The following is an 18859-nucleotide window of genomic DNA, read 5'->3' as shown; positions in this document are numbered from 1 at the left end:
AGGCTATAACTTAAAAATGAATTTATGTCCTTAGGCATATAGAATGGATTTAACCTCCCTTGACTTACAAGAAAAGCTATGTACATTTTTGTGGCTTTTTCTTGGGCTATGTTAAGTCTCTTAGAGCACAAAAGGTTGGTATTTCTTTCCATAAAAATTAATGTCATGTTGTATTCAGTCTCTAAAGACTTTTAACATAATTTTGGTATTTGCTACAGGGCAGATGAGTTATAAAATCATGCTTTTAAAATATCTTTCATTTATAGGTTTTGTGTGAAGAATTCCCTCATCTTTTACTCTTCCTTTTTCTTCCTATGAATTTTTTTGATTGCTCTTAGGGTTTGTTTCTTTTCCTGGTCAGATATAGCTTGATAGCATTTTCTATTACTGTTTTCAAAGATATATTTCTTTTTGAGGCTGCTGGTGGGTAACTTTTACTAAATTTAAGTATAAACTTTTATGTAAACCCTATTCCACTTGAGACCTACATGCCATATATTCTTGACTTTCCAGCATATTTGAATTATAAATAATTAACTTTCATTTTCTGTTTATAATTAATTATCTTTTCTTTATGCTAAAAGGGGCTAAAATCTTTGAAAAGGATCAGAGTAAAAATGAAGCAGGGAAGGAGATTTGGAAAGTGAAGGATAATAGGTATTCCAACTCAGGTGCAAAAGCCAAGCATTTAACAAACTTACTGGGACAATGAAATGAGAGAACTTTACAGTGTATTGTAAATTTAAGTCATTTATTTCATCATTTGTTTCCTTTATTGAAGTGTATCTTCTTTCCTTGTCTAGGGTATATATTATGTTAGCTATACTATTTTGGAAGCTTTTGGCTGCGCTTCTTATAATATGTAATCATTTTACGTTCTGTTTTGTTCCCAATGATCCACGCTAACCTAAGAAAGCTAAGACATGCATGACCCAAGACAGTCCAAACTGAACCTGTTAGTAGAGTTGAACAGACACACCTTTGTCTCTCCTTGCAGAAGGATGATAGCAGGGAGGCAGAAATGCACTGGTAGGCTTACTTCTTTGGAGGTCTACAGAATAAAGTTCTGGAGAATAAAGGGCAGATCTTGGCTCTTGGACCTAAGATCTTTTTCCTTTACTGCTTTTAGAAGAGTTGGTAATAACTTAAGTAAACCAATACTAAAAATATTTTAATAGAGCTAAGAATTTTTTTCATCTTTTAGTATTACCTCTGAGAAAGAGTAGATTGAGAGGTATTATTTAGGTCCATGCTGCATGAAAACCAAACTAAAACTGCTTTATAAAAAATTCCAAAAAATTCTGTGAGCCAGCAATTATGTTTATACATTTTTCTATCATCTGAATTGATATGGCATGTAGGACAAATGCTATTTCTTGTCTGCTGCTCATATGTTTGGAGAGGATGTATTTGCCTGGGGTTTCAGGGTGGAGAGGGGAAGGAAAGATTATATTTCTCTTTTGTACAAATATTAATGTATCCCAAAGCACACAGAAGTCTCTATAGAATCATATGGAGCTAACTAAAAATCAACATAATGCACTGTTTACCAGCCTAGCATCTAAATGTCAGCCTGGCTAGAATTTTGTGGGGCCTTCTTATTTGATAGTCTCGATGTGCTTTTGTTCACTAAGCACACATCTCTGAAGATTTGCAGATCCAGAAAGGCCTTGGAAATATGGAATAGGGAGATGTGTGTTGGATGTGAAATTTGGACTGGATACTTAGAATGAAGAATGCTAGACTGGCTTTGAATACTGGCTCTGAAGAATAAGAAGCAGGCTTTGCCCTTCACTTTATTCTGGTGCTCACCTCTCCATGTAAGACAGCTGCCAAGAATACCAAGGAGACCCTGTAACAGGGGAAGCCACAAAGGCTGATGCTGGCCAGAAGCTCTGGACCAAAAATGAAGCTTAAAGTAGAATATTAAAGCATCAGCCAAGGATGATGCTTCTGCATCGAAAGCCGGAAGACAACATGGATTAACCTGGCATTTGTATCTGGCATTCTTTTGTCTCTTCTGAAGTTTTATGTATCCTAAGATTCAAGGACGTGAAGCCTCAAGTCAGTATATGAAATGCATATGTACATGTTATAAAACTCCACTTTATATAACTTATTTACCTGTGATTTTGGATAACACAGATAAGATCATTTGCTTAAAATGAAATATATACTCACAAAAGTCAAATGTTTAAACATTACTTTTACTTTTGGTCTCTATGGAAATTTAAATGATCTCCTTCAACTCTATTTTTAGAGAGGGGTTTTAATATATTAAAAAAATAGAGGGCAGACCCAATCTGGAATAGGTTCTACACGGACACCACACTATAGGAGATGCTGCCTGATGTTATGGACTGAATGTTTACATACCCCCAAATGCATTTGTTGAAGCCCTACTCCCCCAGGGTTATTTGGAGGTAGGGACTTTGGAGGTAATTAGGGTTGGAGGAGGTTATGGAGGTGGGGTCTCCATGATGGAATTAGTGCCCTTATAAGAAAAGATGAGAAAGCCAGCTCTCTCTCTCTCTGCCGTAGGGGAGATGAAGATCCAAGTTGGCAGTCATCCATACTGGCATTGTGAACCCAACTTCCCAACCTCCAGAGCTGTGAGAAATAAATGTCTGTTATTTAAGCCACCCCATCTATGATATTTTGTTATAGCAGCCTGAGCTAAGAGGCATGGAATGTTCACTCTGCCTACTAGGATAGTGCTTTTATTTTATTTTATTTTATTTTATTTTGACTGTAAACTCTCTTTTATTGAATACAATATACATAAACTTGTTTTTAAATGATGTGTGCATACACTTTGTTTAAGAATCTATCCTTAGTTATGTGTGAAAGGACAGAAATGTTAATTGAGAATACGTATCTGAACCCAACTAAGGAATTTGCTGTATGTAATATTTCAACAAATCTTACCAGTTTCAGCAGCGAGCTATACATAGGCATCAGAACACTCTGATTCTGGTATTAATTCCCAATTCTGTTTCATTAATATGTGGGAAAACTGGCTGGGGAAGGTTCTCTGTCCTAGTTCCAGTTAAGTCCTTCCTTAGTCTCAATCTGGTTGTAGTGTTGGCCTTTCCTGGGTCTTACACTGATCTGCTTTTGTCCTGTACATCTTGTCTATTCCTAGATCAGTCCAAGCTAAGCAGCCACCTTCTTGTTGGAGATGATTGAAAAATTGGAGCATTCATAGGAGGCTCTCAGTCTAAAATCATACTTTTTGAATATAGAATATTCTGTGGTCTCAGAAGATCTAATATTGCAGTCATATGTGCACTCCAGTCTTTCAAGGATAGACTTCAGTTTTTCTATTTCCATTGATATTGGGCTTTTCTTTTCTTAATCACTAATTCCACAGATTTGTAAAATGCAAAGATGTACCTTCTTTCAATATAAATAGGCTCTGCAAAAATGTCTGCTACGAAATACAGTGCTTGTGAATGTCCTTCATGCATTTTCAGGGAGGGCTTTCATTGATCTCCATAGCTTTTGGTGAGTAGAAAACAACTTTTGTTTGAATGTTACCAGAAACAATCTTAGAATTGCTTAAAAACCATATTCACATTATAGCTGCTGCCTAAGTCTGCTTGCTGCCTCTTGGAGTTTTGCTGGTTAAACCGTGTATGTCTCCTTCCCTGTGGATTACATACATATAACAGGGCTCATTGTGAACATGTGGTCTGGTTTTGTGTCATCATTTCTTTCACAGCGACATAAAATTCATCTGGTAAGAACAAATACATTGTCCAGTAAGAAGCAAAGAGGGGAATGTGATATAAAAAGAGGAAAGAAGCATTCTACAATATATTAAATCACTATCTCTCCTCTAGTTTTTAGCCAAAATATTACCACCTTTTTCATATAACAAATTCATTCATTCATTCAACAAATATTTATTAACTCCTAATTAGACATTGTTCTGGAAGTAATGATATAGATATAATTAATCCCAGTTCCTACCCTTATGTTTCCCATATTCCAGTGGCAGAGACCAGTATGTACAAATAATTAAAACACAGTGGTGTGGCAGAGGTATGACAAAGTGTTAAGGGGGCACAGAAAAGGGGTCTGTTCTTTAACCTAGTGTGACCAATAATTGCTTCCCAGAGGAGGTAACATTTGAGCTGGTTCTTGATGTTTTGACAGGTAAGGGTGAAAGGGCATTCAAGGCAGAGAAAAAACATTATTAGTTGAACCATATGAAATTACCATTTTTAAGGTCAAAACCAGTTAAATATCAGCAATTTCATATGGTTCAACCAAATACAAAGCCACTAAGATTTGAGAGAGCATAGGTTATTTGCAAGAGTGGATAGAAGATAGAAAGTAATTTTGAGCAGCTTAGTAAGGGCCAGGCTAAGAAGTTTGGATTTTATTTTGTAAACAGTTGAGAATCTTAAAGGTTTTGACCGGTGGATTTATATGTCAGGTTCTACGTTTTATAAAGTGTGTATGATGGGCCAGAGAGCAAGATGCTATTTGGAGGCTGTGGTATCAGTCCTGATAGGAGATGATGAGGCCCCAACCTAGCCACTGGCTGTGAGATTGGAGAAAAGGAAGCAGAACATTGTAGGATGGAGAATCAGTAGGACTTGTCAATCAACTAGATGTGGAGGGTAAGGGAGGAATCAAGAATGGCACGATTTTGGAGTTAAGAGTAGGTGATAGAAATAGACAATGAAAAGAAAAAAGTTTTGGACCTCTGAGAGCAATAGATAGTGAGTTCAATTTTGGACATTTCAATTTAAAAATAAGCACCTGGAATTCAGGAGAAAGGTTAGGGCTATTCATGGCTGAAGCTTTGGAAACTACACAGATATAGATGAGATCACCTTAGATTAGCAGATAGAGTTGAAAGGTGAGGTGGATCAGAAGAGAATCCTGAGATTATGTCAACATTAAGATGCAGGCAGGGAAAGAACAGTCCTTGAAGCCTGAGAAAGGGCATAAGAGATGGAAGAAGTATGCATGTGAGAGAGTTTTTCTGGAAGATCAGGTAAGAGGATTTCGAGGATGGAGTAGTTAATAATTGTGGCTTCCTGGGAAATTCATGTTTGGCAGTACACTGAAAGTAATCATATATTGTGATCTTCTGCCTAGTAAAATGAGAACCAATATTAAGTATTATTGGGAGGTTTCAGACCTTAGATGTTTAAAAAAATGAAGATTTTTTAGACTGGTACAAACTCTTTCCAGCCCTAAATCTTTATTAATTTAAACTTTTGCATATGGATTTATATATAATGGTGGTAATAATTTATAGTTCAATCTATGTCAGAGTTTCAATTTTCTGCTTCTCCGTGTGCTTTTCTATTTTTTTAAAAAGATTTTATTTATTAGAGCAGGAGAGAGAGAGCATGAGCAGGGAGAGGGGCAGAGGGAGAAGCAGGTTCCCCACTGAGCAGGGAGCCCAACGTGGGGTTCAATCCCAGGACCCTGGGATCATGACCTAAGCTAAAGTCAGACACTTAACCAACTCAGCCACCCAGACACCCCCCCATGTGCTTTTCTAAACAAACATTCATGGGCACACACTCCTAACTCACCTTTTTCTCTGGGGAGTTCTATATGTTTATAGATGTTGCATAATTCAACTTCCACCTCTCCACTCTGTTGTTGATAGAAATAATAACACTCATGCTGTTTTTCTCTCTCTCTCAAATAAATCAATAAAATCTTAAAAAAGGAAAGAAATAATAACTTGGTACTCAAAGCTAAAGTAAAGGGGTGCTAAGAGACTCACCAGGTGTTAACTTTAGATAGAGCATAAATTCCCAGACGATGATCCTCAAGGCAATCTTTACCTCAAGGAGAAAATCTAGACTGAGAAAAGATTATATTTTGAGTATCTTCCCTTCTGTTTACAGCAAGTGAGGCAGAGAAGAATGAATAAAAGATGCAATTCAGCTACTTGAAATTAAGACTTTCTTCTTCTGGGAAAACTCTGGGTGAACATAAACTAAGATGAAACAATAATATTAATTTGCTTGTCTAAATTTAAGATCAAATTGGATGGATTGAAATTCTGAAAAGCTACCAGTGAGCTCAACAGAAGTGTTCATCAAGAGTCGGGGATGGTTCAGTTATCTGATGATTCCATGAGAAGAGAATTCTAGGAGTCCCAGTCACCCTACCAAATACGTGCTCGTATTAAAGTAAACTCAAGTTCTATCTGTACTCAACATATTTCACTGTGGCTTTCTTAAGTCTTTAGCCAGTATCTCAGCTGTCTCAGTTGATACTGCAACCCCAGGGGCAATTAAAATCTAAAGACAGGCTGATCCTCTGCCCACTTGGGCACATTTGGCTAAATGTAACTAAAAGACGAAGTAAGGGGGAAAGTCTGCAAATATTCCGGCTTTAATAATAAACTGCTACTGAATGCACATAGTTTTTACCCCAAAGTATGAAAGAGATGCTGCATGTTTCCCGTTCCCCAGCATTAATTAGCGACCCTTCTGGGACAGGGCTGCACAGATGTGAAGTTTAGGTAGATTCTCCAAGTGAATTAACGGGAGAGACAGAAACACAGGTCCATTGACTGGCTTTCTGGTCATTGACACATAATAGTTGTATCAGAAAGGAATTAACTCTACATGTTTTGAGGAGGGGAACACTGGATACAAAGAACACATGCCCTTGAACTTTGCTCTAGGGTACAACCTTTACTATTTGACTGTTAGAATCACTTAAAACTATAAAGTAAAAGTAGAGAAATTAAATTTCAGGTAATTTAATAACCATGATCCACTTCATTATTTTCTTTTGCACACATATAAAATACTATTCTTATAACTGGATGTGTGGACTTGCTTTTAGATTTTCTCCAAACCAAACAGATTTCAGTAAGCTTCCTTATGTATGGCCTCTCTACATTTTTTTTCTTATGCCCTATTAGTCTTTTCTCTGCATTTTTCTCGATCTTGTTTCTCTGACTTCTCTTTTGCTTTTTCCTTCTCAGCGTTTACCTTAGTTCTTCTGATTTTCATCAGGAGCCCTACTTTTTTTCTCTTTGTTTTTCTTCTTTAAATCTCTTTTCAGTTTATTTCTCCCTTGGTTTTATCTTGCTTTCAGATGTCACTTTTCTCTTTCCCTTCCTGTCTTTCCCCCTGTCTTTGCCTACTTATATGCAGTTGACAAGAGCTAGAAAACAACACAGTTCAATAACTTGTCATATGTATTGTTAGCAATGGATAGTCTACATCCAGGAGTGTTCAGGGCCAGCTCTCTTTTGATGTGGCCCTTGGGGATTAAAACCAACAAAAGAGCAACTCTTTTTGTCCATTACAGAAAAGACAGATGTCAGCTAACCACATTCACAGCAGAAAACTGAAAAATAAGATCTTTGATCTCCAAAAGCTCAGACAAAATATATTTTTATCAGGTTGATATAATAAAAAAAGGGGAACAGAGTGCTTTGAAGACTGTAGGAGAGATAAATAGAAGATGGTGCTGAAAGATTTGTGAGCTTCCCTTTCTCCCTCTGTGTTAAAAACCATTAGGGAGAAATCCATTCACATCCATTCCAGTCCATGAGGCATCTTTGTGGAGTTGTAAACTGTCTCCATGCTGTGGCATTTATCTTCACAACATCCTGGTGACCCAGGAAATCAGACGTGCATAGGAGGCTGGTGATGCTGATAAAGCAGAACGGGCCCTGGTCTCATTCTCTCTTCTGTCTTGCTACCTCCTAGCTCAGCCCTCATTTCTCTAATTCTCATCCTTCTGCACTCATCCCCTCATCCCAATTCATTCTTCATCCTCGTGCTAAATAAACAACTAAAACACTGCTTTTGATATATATTACTCCTCTATTCAAGAACTTTCAGTAGAAAATGAACTGAAATTATAGTCAAGATTTCCCTAATTTATAAAATGATGTGTTACAACAGCTCTCATATCAACTTGATAGAGTTGTAATGATTCAAATGAAATAATATATGTCAAAATGAGCTTTGAACTGTCAAGTCCTTTAATGTATAAAATATTGTAACTGGAGTCCCCTGATAGACAAGTCCAAACTGAGGACTACTCAGTCATTCTGTTGTAATAACCTCCTCGTGTACTACCATCTCCCTTTCTCTAGAAGAGAAGGTTGTGTTCACACCGACCGTCTGTCAGCTCCCACCACAACCCTTGTTTCACCTGTTCTCGGGGCCTTTGCATTTGTTGCTTCCTCTGCCTTAAACACAACCGCCACCACCTCTTTATTTCACCCCCGACCCAGCTTTACTGAGATGTAATTGACATATAACATTGTATAAGTTTAAGATGTGCAATGTGTTCATTTGATACACATGTCTTGCAAATTGGTCACCACTATACTGTTAGCTAACACCTCCATCCCATCACATAATTACCATTTCTGTGTGTGTGTGTGTGTGTGTGTGTGTGTGTGTGTGTGTGTGTGTGGTGAGAACATTTAAGACTAGTTTCCTAGCTACTTGCAAGTATATATATTGTTGACTATAAACATTACACTGTGCATTCATCTTCTAACTGCAAGTGTGTACTCTTTGAACTGCATCTCTCCATTTCCTCACCATTCTACTTGGTTTCCGCGAGTTCAGCTTTTTAGATTCCACACATAATTGATATCATACAGTATTTGTCTTTCTCTGACTTATTTTGCACTTAGCATAATGCCTTCAAGTTCCATGTATGTTGTTCCAAATGGCAGGATTTCCTTCTTTCTGATGGCTGAATAATGGTCCATTGATGTATGTATGTATGTGAGATATATATATATATATATAATATACATACATATATATATATCCTCTGCTAATTTTTTAATCGAGTTATTTGTTGCTATTGAGTTGGGTTGAGGTTTTTATATATTTTGAATATTATATATTTTGAATATGAACCCCTTTATTTTAATATTAACCCCTTATCAGATATTTGATTTGCAAATGTTTTCTCTCATTCTGCAAGTTGACTTTTCACTTAGTTGGTGGTTTCTATTGCTGTGCAGCAGCTTTTTAGTTTAATGTAGTCCCACTTATTTATTTTTGCCTTTGTTGCTTATACTTTTGGTGCCATATATATATATATGGCTCCAATGCCAGGAGCTTTTTCCTTATGTTTTCTTCTAGGAGTTCTACAGTTTCATTTCTTACATTTTGAGTTGAGTATTCAATTTTGTGAGTGGCACAAAATAGGGGTCCAATTTCATTTTTTTAATGTTGTTGTCTAGTTTTTCCCAGCACCATTTCTTGAAGAGACTGTCCTTTCCCCATTGAGTAGTCTTGGCTCCTCTGTCCAATATTAGTTGACCACATATGTAGGGAGTTTATTTCTGGGCTCTCAATTCTGTTCTGCTGATCTCTGAGTCTGTTTTTATGTCAATACCATATTGTTTTGATTAGCATAACTTTGTAATATAATTTGAAATGAGGAAGTGTAATGCTTCCAGCTTTGTTCTTTTGTCTCAGGAGTGTTTTGGCTATTTGAGGTCTTTTGTGGCTCCATATGAATTTTTATCACAACAGAACGGTACTCACTTCCTCTTTAGAGACCCTTTCCCATGCATCCTACCCTTATTATTCTCTTCCACAGTGTCATATTTTTTTCCTAGTACTTACTGTGCAATCGGTCATCATTTTATTTGTTGATCTTATGTATTCCTATTTCCCATACTAACCTGTGAGCTCTGTGAGAGTAGATACCTTGTCTGTCTAGTTCACCTTGTATTTACAGAACATACCATAGTACCTGGCACAGAAATATTACCAAGTATCAAGTAAATATTACATAATCAGAAGAATGAGTCTATTTTTTGTATCAGGTTAATACTACATTAGTAATATTTATCAAGTAAATATCAGGTAAATAATACATAAGTAAATATTACATCAAGTAAATATTACATAAGTAAAAGAATGATTTTTGGTTCCCTCGTACAATGTAGTCTGTTTTGTAATTTCTACCAATACCAATATCAGCCAGTCTGATTTTCTTAATCCTATCAGCCATCCTTAATTTCACATTTTTGTTCCTGTATTTGTTTTTTGCCTAGAAGAGACCTCTCTTCTCCACCAGTCAAAATCTCTATAATTCAAAACCTTAACCCATCTCTTGTGATTAAAGTGTCTCACATACTCTAAGTCACACTGAGCTTTTTCCACTCTAACCATCTAAATCCTTTCTACCCATAGTAGTTATTTTTATCTCTACGTTTTAAACTGTATTTATTTTCTAATGTTAATTTTTTAGGTGCATTAATCTTTTATTTTTAAATCATGAAATTATACTATTTGATGGGTATGATCATATTATTTTTCTGCTTTATATCTCCTCCCCCCCAACAGGCTTGGCTTCCCTTCATCTCCATCCTGCCCATCTCCCTCTCCCTTTCTGTCTCTCTGTGTCTCTATCTCTCACGCACACACACATGCACACATGCATATACACATCTCACCATAGTAGCAAATAGCCATTGAAAAAAGTTGCTAGGGAGGTTTTGTGAAACCCTAAGGAGGAAGGATTTATATTTAGGGAAGCTTTGGAAAATAAGGGTCCTCCATGAACTTACATCTCAAAATGCCAGGAAAGAAGATAGTAATAGGAACCGAAATACATTATGTATAATGCATTTTAGTTCTCTGTTATAGGAAAACTGGGAACACTCTTGGACAAAATTAAGTATAAGATTGCCTAATGACTCCCATACTTACTATTAAGATGCTACTCTGAATATCTTATGTTGAAATAAAAGAGACTTACTGGCATAGTATGTGATACATTTTCTGTCCAATGATTAATAAAAGATATATATTAACTTAAGGAAGGTTTGTGTTTTAATATTCAGCTTAGGACAATTGCATTTGTATATATTTACTGTGACTGGATTTAAATTTAAAATCCTGTTCCATTGAACTTGAATGTCAAGAATTAATTAATTGAATATATGAAATATAAAATTATTCAGAGATAAGATCTAACAACTTGCTGTTTTGCTGTTATTAATATTAGCTCTAGTGTATACTTTGCTATGAAATTAATCTTGGTTTGACTTAAATTCTGTGAGAATATACAATATTGTTTTCCTTTGTTAATCTTATAAAATATGTTTAATATTTAATAATAGTTGCAGAGAAAAACACATTCTTTGGCATAATCCATTTGGGTTGACTACAAATTATTAGAATGGGAAAACCTTATTACTTTTTATGGGTGTTTAAATAAATCTCACTAGTAGCTGTGGTATATTCTGTAATTTGTGTCCCTGAACATCCATTCCAAATCATCTTCTCTCTTACTTCCTCTATTACAGAAGCTAAAAGCTAAACACTCAACTTTCCTTACCACCTTCCAGGCAGGGATGGCTATGAGACACAGTTCTGGCCAAGAAGCCAAAATGGAAGTCAGGAAGGACCGTCTTTTCTACATAAAAAGACAAAGTTTTATTGACTAGATTGAGGTATCTTCAGTGCAGCAGTCAACTTGTGACATGAAGCTAAATGTCTACAAGCTAAGGATGAAGGGGTAGAAAGATGAAATGAGTCAGGTCTCTAATGGCATCCATCAGTGAATGACACACCATACCAGCTCAGGACTGACAATCTCAGGATTTCTTGTGTGAAACAAAATAAATTCCTTGGAATCAAACTGTTGTTTCTGGTATAAACTTTCTGTTATTTGCAACTGGACTTAGGCTCAAATTTAAACTGGATTACACAGAGATAGCATTTAATAGCTTCAAACCAATAAACATTTAGAAAACATTTAGTTTTATCTTAAACACCCTAAAAAGTTTAAGTCCTGTTTAAAATTAGTAACTATGACCCTATTCTTACTAGTAATGCTTTGTTATAGTACACACAACTTGTAGAATGAAATGTATTAGCAGATCTTTGCAGAAAAGAATGAACAATTTTTATACCACTTCAGGCTCTAGACAAATGGTTGGAATTTCCCATTTTGCTGAACAAGTTGAGAACAGAGGGACACAGCATTTTTATACATTTTTGAAAATGTCTACAATGTATTAATGTCTACTGTTCAGCTAACCCTTTGACTCATTCATTCAATAGACGTGTTTAATGCCTATGCTTCTTTTTTATGGATGTGTCATGAAAACTCTCTCTTATTGTAGCATCTCACGAATCTGTTAATTTTTTTTCTAAAACTGGTAGAGATCTCCCATTTCACAGTAATGATTTACCAACGGCATGCTGGTATAATGTCCAATATTACTCAGGCCAAATTTATCATGTTACATTTATTATTTTCCTCTGAAAACTGAAAAAATTGCCAAAACACACAAGTAAAAAATTTTTATGATGAAGAAACCTTGTTTTCTATGTGTGTGATTTAAATCACTAATGGCCAAAATTCAATCTCTCAATCAAGATGAGTGGGTAGATCTATAATCTCAATAAAGGATATTAGCTGGGGTATATTCCTAATGACTTTATAGTCATATAATTTGTAGTTTAATTACTATTAAGTTTATTTCTCTCCCTCATTCATTTTAATGGTTAATAGTTAACATTATTTCTCAGGTTATTTCTATTCTAAAACAATACCAAATTCATACTCAAATGATTTTGTTTTAAAATTTAATTATTTTGATTAGGTTTTTGGTTTGTGTTTGATATACACTTTAAAAGTTACAAAAGAACATAGGTGAAAAGTAGGTCTCCCTCATTTCTACCCAGACACAGAGTTCCCCTTCTTAAAGCATCTACTATTCCCAGTTCCTTGTGTAGTCTTACCTAAAATTATTTTAAATTTACTCCTTTACCTAATGGACACTCAAACAATTATAAGTATAGAAATGTTTTATTTTTTTTAAAGATTTTATTTATTTATTTGAGAGAGAGAATGAGAGATAGAGAGCACGAGAGGGAAGAGGGTCTGAGGGAGAAGCAGACTCCCTGCCGAGCAGGGAGCCCGATGCGGGACTCGATCCCAGGACTCCAGGATCATGACCTGAGCCGAAGGCAGTCACTTAACCAACTGAGCCACCCAGGTGCCCAGTATAGAAATGTTTTACAACTGAGGTGATTGCATTGCTTAATTAATTTCCAAACTGAAGTTTTATTTCATGTTCTGAAAGCACTAGGATGATTATAGGACACTCTGTTAAAGATTAGTGTGGAGGTAATAAACATTCTAAGCAGAGGCAAAGTTCTAAGATCACCACTGAATAAATATCATCTTAAGATAATTAACAGAAGTGTTTTTTTTTAAGATTTATTTATTTATTTATTTATTTATTTATTTATTGAGAGAGAGAGAGAGAGAATGGTAGAGAGAGAGCATGAGAGGGAAGAAGGTCAGAGGGAGAAGCAGACTCCCCGCTGAGCAGGGAGCCCGATGCGGGACTCGATCCTGGGACTCCAGGATCATGACCTGAGCCGAAGGCAGTCGCTTAATCAACTGAGCCACCCAGGTGCCCAACAGAAGTGTTTTTATTATTCAGCTTTGCTAAATATACATAGAGGAAATGACAAAAGATAGACATAACATCAAATCATAAAGACTTGATTAATGAAAGTTTAAAGGCCAGCTCTGTTTTCATTTTATGCCCTGCTTCAGACAAAAACTAGGGGTCTGTACTTTGAAAGCTCATGAGATTATTATGTTCATTGGTTGGTGAAGTTGTCATTTGTAAGATATTTTAGTGAGACATTTATGGATGCATATTTTCAATTCCATTCCCACTTATGAATGTTTGAGCATTAAGAAAGATTAATCAGAAAACAATCCCTCATCCCCTCACACATTTTTAGTAGCAATTTTTGTTTAAAGATTACAAAATGGTGTGTGTTTTGAATTTTAATCAATAAGGATCAAGAAAAAAGTGAAAGCGGAAGATCAATTTTTAAACATATTTTGAGGGGATTGGAAAGAAATTACTATAAAGAGGTGAGTCAACAATCTATTTGTAGTTGTCAAATGTAGTTTGTGTCTCTATTACAAATGCATTTGGTGTCCATTGTGGGAGTTTGAAAAAAGAAAAACAGATAAAGCAAAAGAGGAAAAACAGAATCACACAAAACTTTACCACCCAGAGATAATGACCACTAATGTTTTTTTTGCATATTTTTGTCTTGTTAAGCATTTAAAAACAATTTATAAACACTTATAACCATACTAACATGTTCTATAATCTAGTTTTTATTGAATATGTTATGAATGTGTTTTCATATAATTATTGTTCTAAAACTTATTCTCATCTTTTCTTTATTAGGAGGAGTGCAGTGTTTTAAATCCTTACAAATCCTTACTTTTTCTATACGTGTTTCCATGGTATAAATTACTAGAAAAGAAATTAGCTCAAAGGGCATACAATTTTCTAAGGCTCCTATCATCAGTAAGCAATGATTTTTATTATTAAAAGTTTTGGTGGCAGATAGTAATCTTCTTTATTTAATGTGCATGCCTTTGGTTACTAAAAACATTAGCTATTTATCATATAATTATTCGAAGGCATGAAGTTTTAAAAAAATTTTAATAGCTGAATTTCAATAGCCATCCCAGTCATGAAAATGTTCATTGTTTCAACAAATATTTTGAGCACCTACTCTGTATTTCTATGTAGAAGGGACTCTAAGAGCATTTTAAACTGATATGGATTCCCTCTAAAATTAGTTGATATTTGTACTAATGTTCCAAGGCTTGTTTGTTCTAAGCTGGATCTCCTAGCACCTCTTCTATGTCATACCTTTTATCCATAATGCCACATGTAATATGGGCAATGACTATGATCTGGCTCTCACTTAACTAAAAATTTATTGAGTGGTTTCCACCTACTGACAGATTCTTGAATATTTTGCAAGTTTTACAAAGATGATGAATAACATAGTAAGACCATTTATGTCTGACCTTGTCCTATTTTAAACAAAAGAGACATTTATATAGGCATCACTAAACATCTCTATATAAGAAAATAAAGTTTTATTTCCCCTTTACAAGTAGAAAGTATAAACCACATCCAGTTAAAGCTACTCTCTCAAGGCAATGGAAACCCAAATGGGACAGAAGAAAAGATTAACGATAGAGGATAGAAAAGATTTTAGATCCAAATATCATCTTATATGACCTAATAAATTTGAAAGACATTATCAACATAATCCTGTAATTTCTTAGGATATCAAGTAATTTGGTATATTTTATATTTCAGCAAGTTTAAAATGTGCTAAAAAATAATAAACTCACAAAATTAACACTTCTTAATGATTGGATGCCGAAGTATATTTTAAGGTGGGTGTTACATTCAAGTCATCCTTAAAGTTTTTTGAGATTTGAAAAACTTGTATTAAGATTGAACACCTGAAAAAAACAAGTTCATGTAATTAAAAACTCACTTGCAGCTTCCTGTTCAGTTTCTGATTCAAGAATAGTGGAATTCTTCAAGATACTCTTTTAACCTCTTATTGTCCTTGTAGAAATGGTAAGTGCAAGTGGAAAGGATATAATTAACCCCCTCAAACACAAACACTTAGAGAATGTTTCTCTCACAAAATTACGAAATTCTACACTAATAGTGGAGGAATAAAGGTAAAATATGTTTAATTTACATAAAACTTTACCCTGAAATAGCCCAAATTTTGAGTTTGCTGACTTATTAGCATCATCAATTCAGATAATCTCTCCAATTCAAGCCACACTCTGTAGTTGCCAAGTGTATCTCAGTGAAGCTTGGAGGGTGGCCCCAAAGTGCATTGTCCTGTAATAAAGTCTCTGGGAAGTGAAGCAGTCATTCTACTTCCTGAAATAGACTTCTGCAGGGAGAATCTGAGAGGTAACAGATGACTTTAATGGCATCATGCAGGTGCCAGCAGAACCACAGAGGAGCAATGCTTCTAAACTATGAGTTATAAATGCAGCCATGTTGTAGACAGATGTATCCAGGTGACACTAAGAACGTAAGAATGGGAGGTGATCATCCGACTGGAATTACAAGCAGTGGACAGTCCCTAAACTGATTCATTAAACACAAATTGATCTGTCAGAGAATAATGACTTTTGGACTTTCATTCTCGCTCTAATGCTTGATATTAATAACCTTTCAGAATGGTTGATATCAATGGAATTTCATCTGCTACAAAGAAAGAAAACCAGTAAATGAATCAGTTTCTGAATGAAGGTACAAAACTTTCCTGAAAAGGAAGCAGAATGACAGTTGTTGGAGAATAAGAACTAGTGTGGAAATGAAATATGCATTTAACAAACAAAACTCTCTTATGACCTCCTAATTTAATCTCATGGGGTTGTGTGGGGTAGAAGAGGTGGGGAGAGGGAGGCGGGGAGGGAGAGAGATTGATTTATTTTACTCGAGACAGTAATGTCCAGGTCAGAAGCTTAAGCTTGACCAAAAAATCGAATCCCTAGACAACATATTCACTATAGGGCTCCTCCTTCCACAAAACCCTGAAGTTTGAAACATAGCACTTTTAATTTCATGAGAGCCTGCATTTGACACATTAGCCTATCAGCAGTAAGATGTGTGTCTTACTGGTCATTCATGAGATTGTATGTCTGTAGCATGCAAGGCTTTGTACCAAATGCTGCCATGGTCTAGGTCAAAATTTCTATAAGGGTCCAGGTGGTAAATATTTCAGGTTGTGCCGGCCAGATAGTTTCTACTGCAATTACTTAATTCAGCCATTGTAGCACAAAAGTAGCCTTAGAAAAAATATATATGAATGCGTATGTTTATTTTCCAAAAATCTTTATTTATAGAAACTGAAATTTGAATTTTGTATAATTTGTATGGCACAAAATAGTAATTTTTAAATTTTTTTAAACCATTAAAAATGTAAGAAACATTGGAGGGGGAGACGAACCATGAGAGACTATGGACTCTGAGAAACAAACTGAGGGTTCTAGAGGGGAGGGGGGAGGGGGATGGGTTAGCCTGGTGATGGGTATTAAAAGAGGGCATGTACTGCATGGAGCACTGGGTGTTCCTACACTTTGATGTAGTGTTCCATCAAACACTACACTTTGATGTAGTGTTCCATGATTCATTGAATGAATCATGGAACACTACATCAAAAACTAATGATGTAATGTATGGTGATTAACATAACATAATAAAAAAATGTGAAAAACATTCTTAATTTGCAAGCTATATAAAACAGGCAATAGACCAGATTTGAGTTAGTCTAACCCCCTGGTCTAAGTTATAATAAATGGAAGACAGTTGCCTTCAGGATGTACAAACAAAATGTCCATAAGTCTACAAAGATTAAAGGGATCTCTTCTAGTTAAAAACTTCATGAAGGAGGTGATATTTGATCTAATTTGAAGGATGGAATTTTAATTTAAACAAAATTTACATGTAGGGACACCTGGGTAGTTCAGTTGGTTAAGCATCTGACTCTTGATTTCAGCTCAGGATGTGATCTCAGGGTCATGAGTTCGAGCCCCACGTGGGACTCTGTGCTGGGCATGGAGCCTGCTTATGATTCTCTCTCTTGCTCTCCCTCTGCCCCCACCCCCGCTCACACATGCTCTCTCTATCTAAAAAAAACCAAAAATTTGCATTTAATTTTTTTTACATTTACATTTGCTCATTTGATACCCATATTAAGTTTATTCAGAGCAAAATTTTAAATTCAAATAACATACAACGCTGAACAAATATATTACTATATATTGTAGCCTAGTGATGATTATCATGTTTTCCATGCTGTATTTTTTATGGTAAGAACACTTAACCTGGAATCAACCATCTTAACAAATTTTTATGTGTATTGTTTAATAGAGGCACAATGTTATACCACCAATCTATCTCTATAACTTATTCATTGTGTGTCATTGAAATTTATACCCATTGAATAGCAGGTCCCCATTTGCCTCTTCCTCCAGCCCCTGATAAACAATTCTGCTTTCTGTTTCTATGAGTTTGGCTACTTTAGATATCTCATATAAGTGGAATCATGCAGTATTTGTCCTTTCGTGATTGGCTTATTTCACCTAGCAAAGTGTCCTCCCAGGTTCACTCATGTTCATCCAGAGGAATTGAAATCAGGATCACAAACAGGTATCTGCACTCTTATGTTCATTGCAGTATTATCCACAATAGTTAACATGTACAAACACCTGAAACATCCATTGCCAAATGAATGGATTTAAAAAATGTGATCTATACATACAATGGAGTATTATGCAGTCCTAAAAAATGAAGAGAATCCTGTCATATGAAGAATGGGATTTTATGAATGGGTTGAAGATCCACACAGGAGCACTTTTGTGAGTTAAAGGGAACATTGATAATGGTTACTCCAGACAATAGGTGTAAACCCTGGCTGTCCCATGCAAATTGGGACATATGGGTTATTCCAGGAGGAGGAATCTAAAGGGTCCATTTAACAGAGAGCCTTGAGTGTAGTCAAGGGAAAGTGTACGGGTATATTCAGTGAATGAAAACGCACAAGTTGGTTGAAGCACATTAGGAAGAATAATGGGAGATAAAGCTAGAAACATAGTCTGGGGCTTGAACTAGGATTGAATTTGTACGTTCTTAAACATAAAGCTAAGATATTTGGAAATTATTAAGTAGGTGGTGGAGAGGCAGTGCTATTTTTTTCAACAATAAAATGACATCATCATATATCAGTGATAATCAGTGATGTATGGAATGAATTGGATCAGGCAGAGACTACATGTAGGAGCCCAATTAGGAGACCATGGCAATAGTTTTAAGACAGGGTAAGAGAATTTGGATTGAGTCTAGGCAGCAGGAATAGAAAGGAAGGGATGGATGAAAGACACATCAGAGAGAAGGAGACAAGAGAACTTGTCAATTGAATATAAAAGATAAGCTAAGAAAGGAAAAGTCAAAGGAAACTTCAATGATTGAAGTTGAAGTTACTAGGCACAT

General features: G+C 35.6%; 1 protein-coding gene across 10 annotated transcripts in view; it reads left to right on the top strand.

Moving 5' to 3' along the window:
• Positions 1 to 18859, top strand: part of SLC44A5 (solute carrier family 44 member 5) — a 360746-nt gene that overhangs the window by 226500 nt on the left and 115387 nt on the right. For 4 of the 10 annotated variants that reach the window (XM_027609451.2, XM_027609612.2, XM_027609535.2 and 1 more), the window contains one exon: positions 17957 to 18019. The exons of the other annotated variants lie outside the window; for them this stretch is intronic. In XM_027609451.2, the coding sequence (XP_027465252.1) occupies positions 17957 to 18019 (63 nt within the window). The remainder of the gene's footprint in view (positions 1 to 17956; positions 18020 to 18859) is intronic. 10 annotated transcript variants of the gene reach the window in all.

Source organism: Zalophus californianus, chromosome 4 (genome assembly GCF_009762305.2).
Source record: "Zalophus californianus isolate mZalCal1 chromosome 4, mZalCal1.pri.v2, whole genome shotgun sequence".
Classification (NCBI taxonomy): Eukaryota; Metazoa; Chordata; class Mammalia; order Carnivora; family Otariidae; genus Zalophus; species Zalophus californianus.
This window is presented reverse-complemented; position numbering and strand designations above follow the sequence as displayed.